This window comes from Papio anubis, chromosome 11, assembly GCF_008728515.1.
Source record: "Papio anubis isolate 15944 chromosome 11, Panubis1.0, whole genome shotgun sequence".
Lineage (NCBI taxonomy): Eukaryota > Metazoa > Chordata > Mammalia > Primates > Cercopithecidae > Papio > Papio anubis.
This window is the reverse complement of record NC_044986.1, coordinates 37103342-37118222: the sequence shown is the minus strand read 5'-3', so window position 1 is coordinate 37118222 and position 14881 is coordinate 37103342. Positions and strand designations below refer to the sequence as shown.

The window sequence follows — 14881 nt, the reverse complement described above, 5'->3', positions numbered from 1 at the left end:
AGGAGGCTATACCATCTAGGTTTGTGTAATTGCCCTCTGGAATGTTCACACAATGAAAAAATTGTGAACCAACTCACTTCCCAGAACATATCCCTGGCATTAAATGATGCATGACTGTACTAGCAATAAACGATCAGAATTTGAAATTTAAAAATGGCCGGGCGTGGTGGCTCATGCCTGTAATCCCAGCACTCTGGGAGGCCGAGGCAGGCGGATCACCTAAGGTCAGGAGTTCGAGGCTAGCCTGACCAACATGATGAAAGCCTGTCTCTACAAAAATACAAAAATTAGCCGGCTATGGTGATGCGCACCTGTAATCCTAGCTACTAGGGAGGCTGAGGTAGGAGAATCGCTTGAACCCGGGAGGTGGAGGTTGCAGTGAGCCAAGATTGTGCCAATGCACTTCAGCCTGGGCAACAGAGCAAGACTCCGTCTCAAAAAAAAAAAAAAAAGACAGAAAGAAAAAAAAGAAATTTAAAAAATATCATTCACCAACAGAATAATATGAAATACTTGAGAATAAATTCAACAAAAGATGGACAAAACCTGAACACTAAAATCTATGAAACGTTGCTGAGAAAAATTAAATATATCTAAATAAGTTGAGAGATATCCTGTGCTCATTAATCAAAAGACTCAATAATGTTAAGATGTCAATTCTTCCCAAACTGTGCTACAGATTCAATGTAATCACAATCAAAACCCCAGAAGACTTTTTATAGAAACTGACAAGCTGATTCTAAACTTTATATGGAAATGCAAAGAATATTAGAAAAGCCAAAACAACTTTGAAAAAGAAGAATTGATTTCAGGACTTAAAAAGCTATAGTAATCAAGACAGTGTAGTATGAGCATTAAAAACAAGACAAATTGAAATAGAACAAATCGAAATGAAACAAGAGAAAATTCAGCAATAAAAATCCACACATATATGGTGAATTGGTTATCAACAAAGGTGCCAAGGCAACTCAACAGAGAAAGGATAATCTTTTCAACAAATGGTGCTGGAACAACTGACCAGTCATACATAAAACAAAACAAAACCCCTCTGACCCTTAACTCATACTATACACAAAATTAGCCAAAAATGGATCCTAGACCTAAACTTAAGAGCTAAAACTGTAAAATTTCTAGAAGACAACATATAAGGAAAGCTTGGTGATGTCTGGTTTGGCAAAAGACTTCTTAAATGGAATAGAAAAAGTGCAAAGCATAAAATTAAAAAACAACAACAATAAATTAGACTTTAAAATTAGTAACTTTGCCCTTCAAAAAATACTCTTTAGATTATGAAAAGACAACTCACAAAATAGGAGTACTTACAAAATACATATAAGACAAAGGACTTGTATTTACAATATGTTAAGGAATCCTTATCACTCAATAAAACAAACAATCTATTAAAATAGGCAAAAGATCTGAACATTCATTAAAGAAGATATACAAATGGCAAAAAAAAAAAGGCAAATAAAAAGATCTTCAACATGATTACTCATTAGGAAATGCTAATTAAAACTGAAAGACACTACTATACACTCACTAGAATAGCTAAAATTAAAAAGACTGACTCTATCAAGTGCTGGCAGTGATGTGGAACAAGTGGAATTTTCATAGAATGCTGATAGAAATGTAAAATGTCAAAACTATTTGGGAAAAGTTTAGCAGTTTCTTGAAAACTTGAACTATCATATGACCCAGGCATTCTACTCCTAGGTATTTATCCAAGAGAAATGAAAATGTAATTCCACAGAAAGACCTACACATAAATACTCACAGTAACTTGATTTGCAATAGCAAAAAAAACTAGTAAATTACTGGGTAAATGGATAAATTATGGTATATCCATGCAACTGAATACTATTGGGCAATACAAAGAACAAATTATTAATAAATGCCTGTAATCCCAGCACTTTGGGAGGCCAAGATGGGTGGATCACCTGAGGTCAGGAGTTCAAGACCTGTCTGGCCAACATGGTGAACTCTGTTTCTACCAAAAATACAAAAATTAGCCAGGCATGGTGGTGCTTGCCTGTAGTCCCAGCCACTAGGGAGGCTGAGGCAGGAGGACTGCTTGAACCTCAGGGGCAGAGGTTGCAGTGAGCCAAGAGCACATCACTGCACTCCAGCCTGGGCGACAGAGCAAGACTCAGTCTCAAAATAAATAAATAAATAAATAAATAAAAAGCAATGTCAATAAATCTCAAAATAACTTTTATGAGTGAAACAAAAAAGAATATATACTGTATGAGCTACCATTCAAAGGAAATTCAGCAATGCAAATTACACTATGATATGAGAGAGTCGGCTGGTGGTTACCTAAGAATAGAGAGAAAAAAGAAGAAAAAAAAGGATGAATTACAAAGGTATACAACAAAACTTCTCAACGTGACAAACATCTTTATCTTGAGTGCGGTAATGGTTTCACAAGTGTGTGTCTGTGTGTGTGTGTGTGTATTAAAATCCATCAAATTGTACACTTTAAATTTATGCAACTTATCACGTGTTAATTATACCTCAGTACATCTGTAAAAACACACAAACAGAAAAGGGCAAAAAAACATACCCACTGCTCTCAGAATTAAGCTAGGATTCCTTTTGACAGAAGGGAAGAAAAGAAAAATGGCCAAAAACAAAAACAAAAAACCCATCATCACCACCACCAGCACAACAAAGAAAACTATGGCAGAGTTTCTGTTGATTTTCTGTTCTATAAAATAGGAATAACCACACCACTAGCTCTGCCTATCTCTTTGGGTTCTTCTGAAAACCAGACAAGATAATGCGTGTGAAAATGCTTTGTAAACTACAAAGTGCTACACAAATGCATTACTATTGATCCTTATTATAATTCATCTTCTTAGGTTTGGCACATCATTTCAGTCTGATGAGATCTTTTTAGATGCTGCCTTCATTATTTCATATTACCAGTTCATTATTTTATATTACTAGTTTCTTCCCTAGTCTCACATTCCTTTTCAATTGAATCAGCAGACCACCATGTCTCTAAGTTATTAGTAATCTTTTGAATAGGTCAGAGACAAGAATATCTGTCACCTTCTACTAAAGGATAGGATGTACATACTATGGCTAATACCTCAATACTCTTATAAGGTAGAACCACTTTCTTCTTTTTCCTCCTGGAAAAGTAAATTTGCCTGTCCAGTTTTACAGCACCTTTGCTCTCATACAGTTGCTCAAACTTTACTTAATATAATCTCTCAGTATCTCTAAAAGAAAATTTTTATGAGGAACAAGACTTTCAGCTAAGGTGGCTGGGTACTCCTGTACAATCAACTGCTTTGCTTATCTCAGGCTTCTCTTCTCTCTTACCGGGGATCTTTCCTCCTACTTTTTTTGTTTGAGGGTTACATTTTATTTGAAAAATAAAGAGGAAGAATGGGATGGAGATATTCTTTTTTCTTTTTTTATTGTTATATCACTGATCCCACATAATGAGCCTTTGATCTTGATATCTTTATAAAATCCTTTTGCTTGCTTTAGCATTTGTGAACAGCTCACCTTAGATGATGAAGTTTTTCTAACATTAGTTTTATAGATCTTTCTTTTTTTTCGAGACGGAGTCTCGCTCTTGTTGCCCAGGCTGGAGTGCAGTGGCGCAATCTTGGATCACTGCAACCTCTGCCTCCCAGGTTCAAGCGATTCTCCTGCCTCAGCCTCCCGAGTAGCTGGGATTACAAGTGCCCGCCACCACACCTGGCTAATCTTTGTATTTTCAGTAGAGACGGGGTTTCACCATGTTGGCCATGGTGATCTCAGGTGATCCACCCGCCTTGGCCTCCTGAAGTGCTGGGATTATAGGCATAAGCCACTGCGCCCGGCCAATTTTATAAATCTTTCTAGAAAAGAAAGGTGATTAGTTCCCATGCTAGCTTGCCTCTATGAGTTTTAAAACTCTGTAATTTTGTTCTTTGTCCTTTGGAATCCAACAATAAGATCAAAATTTAGGATCTGAGATTTACAGCCCACGAAAGAAAGACTTCATGTCTAAAACCCTTTTCCAGAACATCTTGGCAAATCCTTTCTCATTCCCAAGGAACTCTTAACAGGACCAAAATCTCTGGGTATAGCACCTAAATCATTATTGGACAAATTCCCAAAAGAAAAAGTTTTTAGCTTTCCAAAATCAATCTAATTTTTCTTTTTTTTCTTGAGACAGAGTCTCACTCTGCCGCCCAGGCTGGAGTGCAGTGGCGTGATCTCGGCTCACTGCAACCTCCACCTCCTGGGTTCCAGTGATCAAGCGATTCTCCTGCCTCAGCCTCCCGAGTAGCTGGGTTTACAGGCCTGCACTACCATGCCTGGCTAATTTTTGCATTTTCAGTAGAGATGGGGTTTCATCATGTTGGCCAGGCTGATCTCAAACTCCTGACCTCAAGTGATCCGCCTGCCTCAGCCTCCCAATGTGCTGGAATTACAGGCGTGAGCCACCACGCCCGGCCAATTGTGGAAACTTTCATAGAACAGAGAATTAGAGTGAAGATCACCCAGAAAAAGGGCTCAATAGCCAAGAGATCAAAGGAATGGGGGATAGAAAGAGGTAAGGCCTGGGGAAGAGCACTTAGGAGGATCTGAAGACTCTGACTCTCAAATTAGGGTATTCAGTTAGTAGGGACACCTGGCTTCTGAGACACCTGGTACCTATGGTCTGGGAGCCTTTTGGCTAACAGATCCATCCCCAGATCCCAGGAACTGGAATCAGGTAAACACTACAGATTGGGTTTAAAGCAGGACAGACTAATTAGCTTAAAAGAAAGCCCTGAGCATTAAAATTTTTAAATCCCCAAGTGATTCTTATGTGTACCCAGGGTTGAGAATCACTGAGTTTATGAGAATATGTAATCATTTCCTTCAGAATGTCAACAAGTCAAAACAACTAAAACCACAAACTTAAGTAGTTCAAGTACTTAATGAAGAGCTGGGTGAAACATTCACCTCAAGTTCTTCAAGTTCGTGTTCAAAACAAGTTTTCACACTCTTAAGCGGAGAAAAGGAGACCCTAAAGCACACATCGGGTTAAAACATGAGGCCAGGGGAATGCCCTTCCCCCAGTATTCCTTCATTAGAATGCAAATTAAGAACATAATATTGTAGGAGCCTGCCAAGTACCAACAGTTAGTCTTTTTATTCACTAAAGATCAATTTTATAAACCTTCTCTGGCTCAGCACAGACTTTAAATATTATATTCTAATAATTTGTAATTATTAAATTATCTAAAGGCAAATTACACTGAACATTAACGTTTAAAACTCCATTTACAAAGTGGTAAAAATTTACAATTTTAGCGAGACAAAGTAACTTTGAAATACCATTTTCACCAATACCAAATTCAAAACTTTCTGATAAAAATTTTAACAGAATCAGAATTTTAATTTTTAAAGCACTATGAAAATAACCAATTCAGCAGATGATCTCTGAGAAGTAACTTGACTCACTCTATGTACTTTCTGATGGCCTGCAACTACCATAAAGCAAATTCTTTCCCAGTCTGATATAATTAATTACTTTTCCCTTTTCTGACCATTATCACTTACTTTGGCTTGAAAAAAAAATTTCCATTTTGAAGCAAGTTTCAAAATATTCCTAACTAAAAGGTATTAAAGATTTAATAAAAATGTATAATATTCAATGTGTCTTTGAAAAAAATTGGACTATAAAACAAAGTCACCTGAAATTTTTGTGAAACTCTTTGTTACCTCCCATATAATAGGAAGAAAACCCAAACAAGATTAAAACAGAGATTGTAGGCTCTAGTGGCAGTTCTACCATTAACTGTCTGTATGACCGTGACTAAGTTATTGGGCCTCTGTTAAAAGCAGTAACCACCCTGCAACTTGCATTGGCATATACATGTATGAATATGTATGCACAAGTGTACATTAAGCCTTCACTCTAGTCTAGGCCTAAAATTCTGTTTCTAGTAAAAAGGTAACACCAAGATTTGGGAGACTGTGGGTTAACTCATTTTATGTGTTCTAGTTGTAATATATTTAAATAATTCAAAGCATTTCCAAGCCTGTGCTTACAGGTAAGATATGTGAACACATTTTAACATCTATAGCAACGTATATTATTGACATAAATGCTTAGTGAGGTTTGTTTGTTTTATTTTATTTTTTTTTTGAGATGTAGTCTGGCTCTGTCACCCAGGCTGGAGTGCAGTGGCGCGATCTCGGCTCACTGCAACCTCCACTGCAAACTGCACCTGGGTGCATGCCATTCTCCTGCCTCAGCCTCCTGAGTAGCTGGGACCACAGGTGCCCATCACCACGCCCAGTTAATTTTTTTTGTATTTTTAGTAAGGACAGGGTTTCACTGTGTTAGCCAGGATGGTCTCGATCTCCTGACCTCATGATCTGCCCGCCTTGGCCTCTCAAAGTGCTGGGATTACAGGCGTGAGCCACCGCACCTGGCCAGTGCTCTCTTTTAAAGTCAGCCTTTCACTTTACTGGCTTACAGAATCAAGAAAAAATTAAAAGCCAACTATAGGTTTAAACTTAACCAAAATTTTATGGAGGCTAACAACAATAGTATTTTCCTCATCTAACTTTCCAGGACTGGGTAGGAACTGACTGAAACTATCAAAACATCTAATAAGACGTATTTTGGAGGGACAGTAGGTCTCAGTTAGAATGTGTATACTTTTTCAGTTTAAAAGTAAGATTCAAGCAACTCACCATTGTTCCAAAAGGAATGGCTCTTGAAGCATGGTAATAAATGGCTATGAAATTGATGAAGAAGGCAGTGCCACACACCATAGCTGGGATAAGGAATGCCCCAATAAACATCTGCTTTATCCATCTCCTTCCTGAAAAGAAAGGAAACTATGAGAGTTTAATATAATTATTTAGTACCAAATTATTTGTTTGAAATTTTAATATAAAGATCATGAAATTTAACATCTTAATAATTGTTTCAAAACAATAGCTAACAAATACCACAGCTTTTCAAGTATGTATAGTGAAATCACAGCTTCTGAAGTGGGTGCACTGGAAAAGAGCAATGACCTGCAGTAAATATTCCGACGTTTTATCTTGACTCTGCCACTGAACTGCTGTGAACTTTCATAAGCCACTCTATCTCTCTAGGCTACAAGTTGGCCTAGAAGGGGGTTTTTATTATTGGTTTAAAATAAACTGACCAAAAAAAAAAAAAAAGAGAAAGGGGCTTTTAAACTATTCCTTGGAGTTCTGGAGCTTCTTGGCATGCCCATGAAGTCACTGGTGAAGAAAAATCCCAGATCCCCTTACCCATGCTTCAACCAGAACAATTACGTTTTCAACAGTTTTACACACTGGAGTTTCATGTAAGCTTTCATTTGAAAAGCAGGTTATACTGCTTTAAAAAGAAGAAAAAAGTCTAAAAACCAGTGAGTCAAAAAAAAAAAAGAACTTCACCAGAAACCCACTTATGATTTTTCAGCACCCTAAGACAGGGAAAAAAAAAAAATTAAACGTGAAATAAAAAATAAAAAACTCTGAGTTAGATAGTCTCTAAGTTTGTTCTTAGCTCTAAAATAAGTATATACTTAAGAGCATTTCTATGTTTGAAAAGAAAAAAAACAATGTGTTTCATAAGCTCTCTCTCAGCAATCAGAACTACAGATTTATAAGTTTTACTGTTTCTCTGTACCTCTGTGTATTGCCAAAATTCTAGACATTGAGCTTCTATTATTCAAATAATCAAGGAAACAAATTTTTTGACTACGCAATTAAAAAAAAAAATCTTCAATTGTGCTCATACAGACCAGAAGAGCAACAGGGAGCTGTCTTTCTAATTAATACAGCAGAGTGTAAAACTGGTAGAAAATATCTTCAAACAGCTTAGAAACACTGAATCACTATCAAAATTCAACTCAGTAATAGACAACAGGGACCCAAATAGAAAGTACCATAGAAAAATAAGCAATACCCTAACTTTAGTTTTCTGCTATATAAAGTTCTTTTAAAACATCTGTTACAGAATTATTACCTAAAATCGTAACGTTCCTCCAGAAAAACTCCTTAATTCTGAGCTTTCTCTCCTGTTTCATTTCTTTTCTGGGTAAGTTTCAAGAACTTCTCCTTTCTAACTGATATCCAGCATTTGAACAACACAAAAAAGTGGTGATTAATTAAAGTATTATTCTATTTAATTCCAACACCTTTCTAGCATTTTTTCCTGTACTTTCCACTATCTTCTCAGATTCAGACATGTATCACTAAAACTGTGGCCAGGCATGGTGGCTCACGCCTGTAAACCCAGCACTTTGGGAGGCTGAGGTGAGCGAATCACCTGAGGTCAGGAGTTCGAGACCAGCCTGGCCAACGTGGCGAAACCCTGTCTCTACTAAAAACACAAAAATTAGCTGGGCATGGTGACACACGCCTGTAATCCTAACTACTAAGCAGGCTGAGGCAAGAGAATCGCCTGAACCCAGGAGGCGGAGGTTGCAGTGAGCTGAGATCGTGCCATTGCACTCCAGCCTGGGAGACAAGAGCGAAACTCCATTGCAAAAAATAAAAATAAAATAAAATAAACAAATAAACAAAACTCCTTATCCAACTCTCTATTTCTCCCTTTCCTTCTAACAGTCAAAAATAATCCCATACACATTCCACTGGGTACAATCAGTAGCCCAAGTATCTGCATTGCTGGGCTTTCTACTGCTCTCCAAACCCTTGAAGTCTCTGGCTAAGGTCCTGGATATCACTGGCTTCAAACTAGATCTATAGCACTATAGTGCACTGAGGACAGTGTGAAGACCTTGAGCTTCACTGTAGTTCAAATCCTGAGATAACTCTGAAAAATTCTTGATTCCCTGGGTTGACCTCTGCATTAAAAGTTTTTGAGGCTTGATCAGACAAAATATCAAGACACTATCAGATCTCCTCAGGACACTACCAATTAGAACATAATCTTTAGATTATATTTTGTAAGACTTGATATTCCTAGACCTGAGCCTGAACTCTGTCAGCTTTCAAGAATAAGTGTAGTAAAGGAAAGTTGGGCTGGGTGTTCTTAACTTGTAATCAGACTAAAAACAAATTTATGTCCAACTTTAAATAAATTTCCTGTTTTAAATAAATCTGTTTCTGCTGTGGAGACTATTTTGAGAGTCATAAACTAAAATTTTAGCCTAACTAGTTTCCAGGTCAAATTCAAATTAAAAGTTGCCTCATGCATCCTTATTTCCTTAGGATGTGGTCTTTTATGATAGGACTCATTTCCCATACCCACAAGTCGAATTTAGAGACTGAACATATACCTAAAATAGTCAGGAACCCATAATGATACTCCCTCAGTCAATCCAAATAATTATACTGAAGGTACAGGTCACATTAAGTCAAGAAGATTAATAAAAAAGCAATGGTAAACCAAGATATCCTGAGAGAATTTTAAATAATCCTACGCTCTGATTTCCTATAACCTGTAAATGTGCCCAGTCTACGAAAAGAAGGCAGGATCCCCTATTACTGACACTGCTTAAGATGGGCTGTGGAAAACGAAATATAATTTTAAGGTATTTCAACACTACTTCATTCATAAACTAAAATATGCACATCTACCAATTTTTGTACTTTTCTGACCTCAGACTACTGCAGGGAATACAAGAGAATTTAAAGACCCCTGAATGCCATTGCAGAAAAAAACACCAAGGAGCAATATCCTTGTACTATCGTGTTATTAGTTCCATCAATTTCAGGTAATAGTATTAAAGGAGCAATAGGATATTTAAGACAAAGTGCTCTTAGCAAAAGACTGTGACAAAGAATAGCAGAAATATTTGCAAAGGGTCCTTTGATAAACACTAACAGTCAACAGAAATACATAACTTTCCTTTCTATTCTCTTTCCATTGTCCAGAAACTTTACCCACAGGCCATTACACACGCCTTTATACTCATCTATAAAGCTTTTTTTCTGTGTAGATGCATCACATGGAGCACATCTAGAGCCAGGCACCTCAAAGCAAATAGTATCAATAACTTAAATGCACTCTCCTACACGTTCATCAGGGCAAATTACATGGTGCACAAGGGAGATTATCTACTAATTATTCACAATTTTAGGAAATAAAATGCGAGAATTCCACAAAAGCAAGATAGAACACACAATAGGTTTGGTAGAAATTATGCGAAATGAGATAACAAAGAATTTTACAACGGCTGTTCTGCCCATTTTAAATGTAAATACCTCACAGTAGACCAGGCACTTTGGGAGGCCGAATCACTTGAGGTCAGGAGTTTCATAGCAGCCTGACTACCATGGTGAAATCTCGTCTCTACTGAAAATACAAAAATTAGCTGGGCATGGTGGCACACACCTGTAATTCCAAGCTACTCAGGAGGCTGAGGCATGAGAATCGCTTGAACCCAGGAGATGGAGGTTGCGGTGAGCAGAGATTGCGCCACTGCACTCCAGCCTGGGAGATGGAGTGAGACTCTCTCAAAACAAACGAACCAACAAAATCTCATAGTAAAATATTAGCATCTATAATTAACAACATGAAGTGAGAATTCCTAAGTTTACCTCCTTGTCTAGCATACAGACTTCCTCCAAAATAACCATTCACTGGAGACGTAGCAGCATAGACAAATATGGCTGTACTGAGCATTGATCCCCTCCTAAAAAGGCAAAAAAAAAAAAAAGATAAATTAAAACCAACAATCTAAAGAAAACATCATACAGTCTATTATATTAATATTAGTTTAATTTTAAAGATAACTTTAACAGAAACACAAAAATATCACAACCTGGACTACAAATAAAACTCAAAAGATTCTCTATAGTGAATGAATTTGTAGTTAAAACTGCATTTACATGATACCTGGCTGATGCTAATTTTTTTAACCGCAGTTAAATGTTTTGATATATTCTAAGCAAGTATTTCACATTTATTTGGCAAAAATACTAGAAGCTGACACTAAAACTGTTCTGTGACCCTGTAAACCAACCCCATAATATGGAACAAGATGTTCATCTGTTAAAAAAAATGACTAGAATCGTCTGTTTCATAACTTAATTCAACTGCTTATGATTCTTGCCTGCAAACAGAAATAAAATAGTAGTATCATCTATATTAAATACTATTATTTTAGATGGAATAACACTGAGACTTTCTCTGTTTCCCTCATACTGCTGAAAATGATTTTTAGGCCGGGCACAGTGGCTTACACCTGTAATCCCAGCACTTTGGAAGACCAAGGTAGGCAGATCACATGAGGTCAGGAGTTTGAAACCAGCCTGGCCAACATGGCACAACCCCGCCTCAACTAAAAATACAAAAATTAGCCATGTGTGGTGGCAGGTGCCTGTAATTCCAGCTACTCAAGAGGCTGAGGCAGGAGAACTGCTTGAACCTGGGAGGCAGAGGTGATAGCAAGCCAAGAGCGCATCGCTGCTCTCCCTCCTGGATGACAGAGCAAGACTCCACCTCAAAAAAATAAAAATTAAAATTTAAAAATTAAAATCAGACATATGATTTTTAAAAAGTCTATTTTAAAAAGTCTATTTCTTTGTTCACAAATATTCTATGGGCATTCCCTCCCCCTGTCCCTCAAATAAACCATTTTTATCTACACTGAAAAATCTGCTGAGGGAGGTAACAGTCCTCCTTACTCATCTCTCTAAGATGGAACAAGGGGAACACCTGAAGAAGTGTTTAGCCTACACGTGCCACAGCCTTACCATTCTCCGCTGAAAAGTTTCAGAGTAGCTGCAGCAGCAGCAGCACTAACAAACTTACTCTTCACCTTCTCAAACTCTATGCCTTCTCAATATCACACTGTAACAGGCACCCACATTGATACTGATCCTCTACCTTTTACCCTCAAAATAGTTTTCCTCTGATTGCTATAGTGACCACAGAGGCAAAGTAATTTTTACGTTACATTATCTGCTCTTTATCCTCTAGAATCATTCCTATTCAAGTGATTTATCCCAATTTTGTGTGCAAATTTTTCATTTTCTCACCACTTTGTATTATTATCTCTATTTTCATTTCCGTAACATAGCAAATTAAGAAAAGAGTTCTGGAATAAGATTGCCTAGGTTCCAATCCCAGCTCACTAACACTCTTTACTAATAAAGGGTGCTCATTGATCTCAGATTATTTCTCTGAGCTTTAGTTTCCTGGTCTGTAGAATAGAAATAGAATAGTTCCTTCCCAGGGTTGACGTGAAGATTAAGGGATCAAATGTGCATGAAATACCTAAAGTGAAACCTCAGTAACTTGGCCACTATTATATAATAATAAATCTTTAATGCTTTAGTTCTTATGTAAGTAATGAATTACATTCACTGCAAATAAACACAACACAGAACAACCACTTACAGTAATTATAGGCTAAAATAACAATGCATGACTTGCCTGCTAATATTATACATTAGTGAGTGGTTTCTTATTTATAAAAGTTGAAGGTCTCTAAGTAGAAGAGCTTCTGCATTAAAAAAAAAAAAATGAGTTGCCAAATTGTAACACTAACATTTTGAAAAGGAAGCGGCAAAAACTTGGATTCTAGAAGAGATTATCTTCTAGTGGCTCATAAGACTGTGAAAGTACAGCCAGTGTCAATTCAATAGTGATTAACTTAATCCAGTGTTTAATGTAAAGCACGACTTCTTGGTAGATTTGAAATGTTTTCTTGTATTTAGGGTCCAGTTTATCTGAAATACATTATACCCGAAAATATGAACTACTCACCAGAACTCTGAAGTTAGATTTGGGTTATTTTAAAGCTCATGTGGTAAATGAATTAAAAAGGTTAAAGAAATACAACCAACACTATAGAGAAATAGCTTTGTTGGTTAACACATATTCATTTCAGTTCAACAAGCATTGACTGAATACCTTCCACATGCAAAGCTCCTTAAGTAGGTACTTTGAGAATTCAAAGGTAAGTTATGACCTGATCTTTACTCTCAAGGAACTTACTATCTAGTAGAGGAAACAAATATTTAGTATACAGTTAAATATTTAATATGCAACTAAAGAGCCATTCTTTCAGCAAGGATTTATTGCTTGCCCACCAAATGCCAGGCATATAGAAGAAAGAATGCATTATGAACTAAAGTAGAGGCATGAAATATAACTAGAGAAAAGTGTCATTCTGATTGAGGACTTCATGAGGCAGCACCTGAAAATGCCTGAATTATAATCGCTACCACCCAGGCACCAGAATGTGTTTGCTTCATAGAGGTTGTGGCTTTGAGCACTGAATAGGGACCTGAGATCTTCTGTGAATGTATAACTTTTTCACATAATTCAAAGACCTAAAATTGAGAATTTCTTACAAATGGTTTTGTTTGTGAAGAAAGAATTACCAAAAATCGTGTCAAGATAGGATGCATACTGAACCAGGAGTTCTTTTCTAAAGAAGTCATCAATTATTTTTCTAACCTTATGTGACTTTTTAATCACTCTTTTTACTATTATTTACAGTGCTTTCTTCTACTCTGATGTTTTCCAGTTCTCAAGGTAAATATGAAGTAACTTAGTAACTGAAATTCTTGTACTTATGATGAAGCTCTAATTGGATCTTCAACTTTAAAAAAAAATGCCTATTTACTTTGTCAAACAGCTATGAATTGAAAGTAACCTCTGTTTGTATCTTTAATGGAACATATAACCTTTATAACAAACCACAATGTTCAGTAATGCTAGTAAGTTTTGGCATGTAACAGAAAAATACAGATTACTGTTCATTATTTAATTTGTCTGTCTGCATTTATGATATTTATCATAAATTGTAAGATAAAGGAAATAAGTAACGATTTAATTATGATGGACTTAAAAGATTCCAGTATTAAAACTATTCAAGAATAAAGACATAATAAAGTTAAGTGTAGGCACTTACTCAGTATATAAATCTTCTATCATTGCAACAATAATAACGATGAGAGACACAGCAAATATCTGACATCCAGAACCAATGAGAGAGGAAAATATCAGTGGGTGACTTGATGGTCTAAATACATCTCCATGCACCTGTTTCCATCCATATTCATCTCCTAGGTCTCTATCCTATATACAAATATATAGAGAGAAAAGCAAATCATTCAGAATCAAACTAAAACATAGTAAATAGGTAAAAATCACAGTTGTAAGTTTCCTCCCTCCAAATTTATAGCTACTTAAAGAAATTCAAAATATTGAGAAAATATATTCCAAACTTAAAATGATCACTGCCTTAATAACAATGTTAAAATGCTGAGGTTCAGGAAGTTGACTTCTGGTTGCGCTCAGAGAATCTCAAATAATGGAAAAAGAAAAGGTTTAGTAACAAAAAGAAATGGTCAAATTGGGAGAACAGTGCACTGACTCTCTTAATGTCACTATCAGACACTTTCTTGCCATTCACCTCATAGCTGTACCTCATATACAATCAGGGGCTAGGTGGACAGCGAAAGAGAAGAATATCAAAACCAGTACTAGATGCCCTAAGAATGCAGAAACGTCCTTTAGCACCTAGAATCTAAGAAAACATTTGGGGGAAATATTCGATATGAATGTTTTTATTTAAGAGTCTATATAGCATTTTTTTAAAAAGAATTCAATTTTTACTTTGCAACCTTAGTAAGCAAGTGTTCCTTAAACAGTTTCTAACACAGCTTGCTTCTAAAACAATATTTACTAAGGAATAGCAGTCCCTCAAGGTAATCTGTTGTGGTGGGGAGAATCCTAATCAGATACAGTTAAGAGGCACCAAATGCTTTATCAACCCTTTGATACTTCACAATATACCCTAGTATATTAAAATTTAAAATTTTAAACTATTTCCCAAGCCAGGCACAGTGGCTCACACCTATAATCCCAGCACTTTGGGAGGCCAACGCTGGAGGATTGCTTGAGGCCAGGAGCTCAGGACCAACCTGGGCAGCA

The 14881-nt window shown here is 36.5% G+C and overlaps 1 protein-coding gene across 3 annotated transcripts in view; it reads right to left on the bottom strand.

Annotated features, from left to right (window-relative positions):
* TM9SF3 (transmembrane 9 superfamily member 3) overlaps positions 1 to 14881 on the bottom strand; it is a 71713-nt gene that overhangs the window by 20413 nt on the left and 36419 nt on the right. For all 3 annotated transcript variants that reach the window (XM_021943532.2, XM_003904060.5, XM_031652159.1), the window contains 3 exons: positions 13857 to 14023; positions 10531 to 10625; positions 6697 to 6827 (listed from right to left, as the gene is read on the bottom strand). In XM_021943532.2, the coding sequence (XP_021799224.1) occupies positions 6697 to 6827; positions 10531 to 10625; positions 13857 to 14023 (393 nt within the window). The remainder of the gene's footprint in view (positions 1 to 6696; positions 6828 to 10530; positions 10626 to 13856; positions 14024 to 14881) is intronic.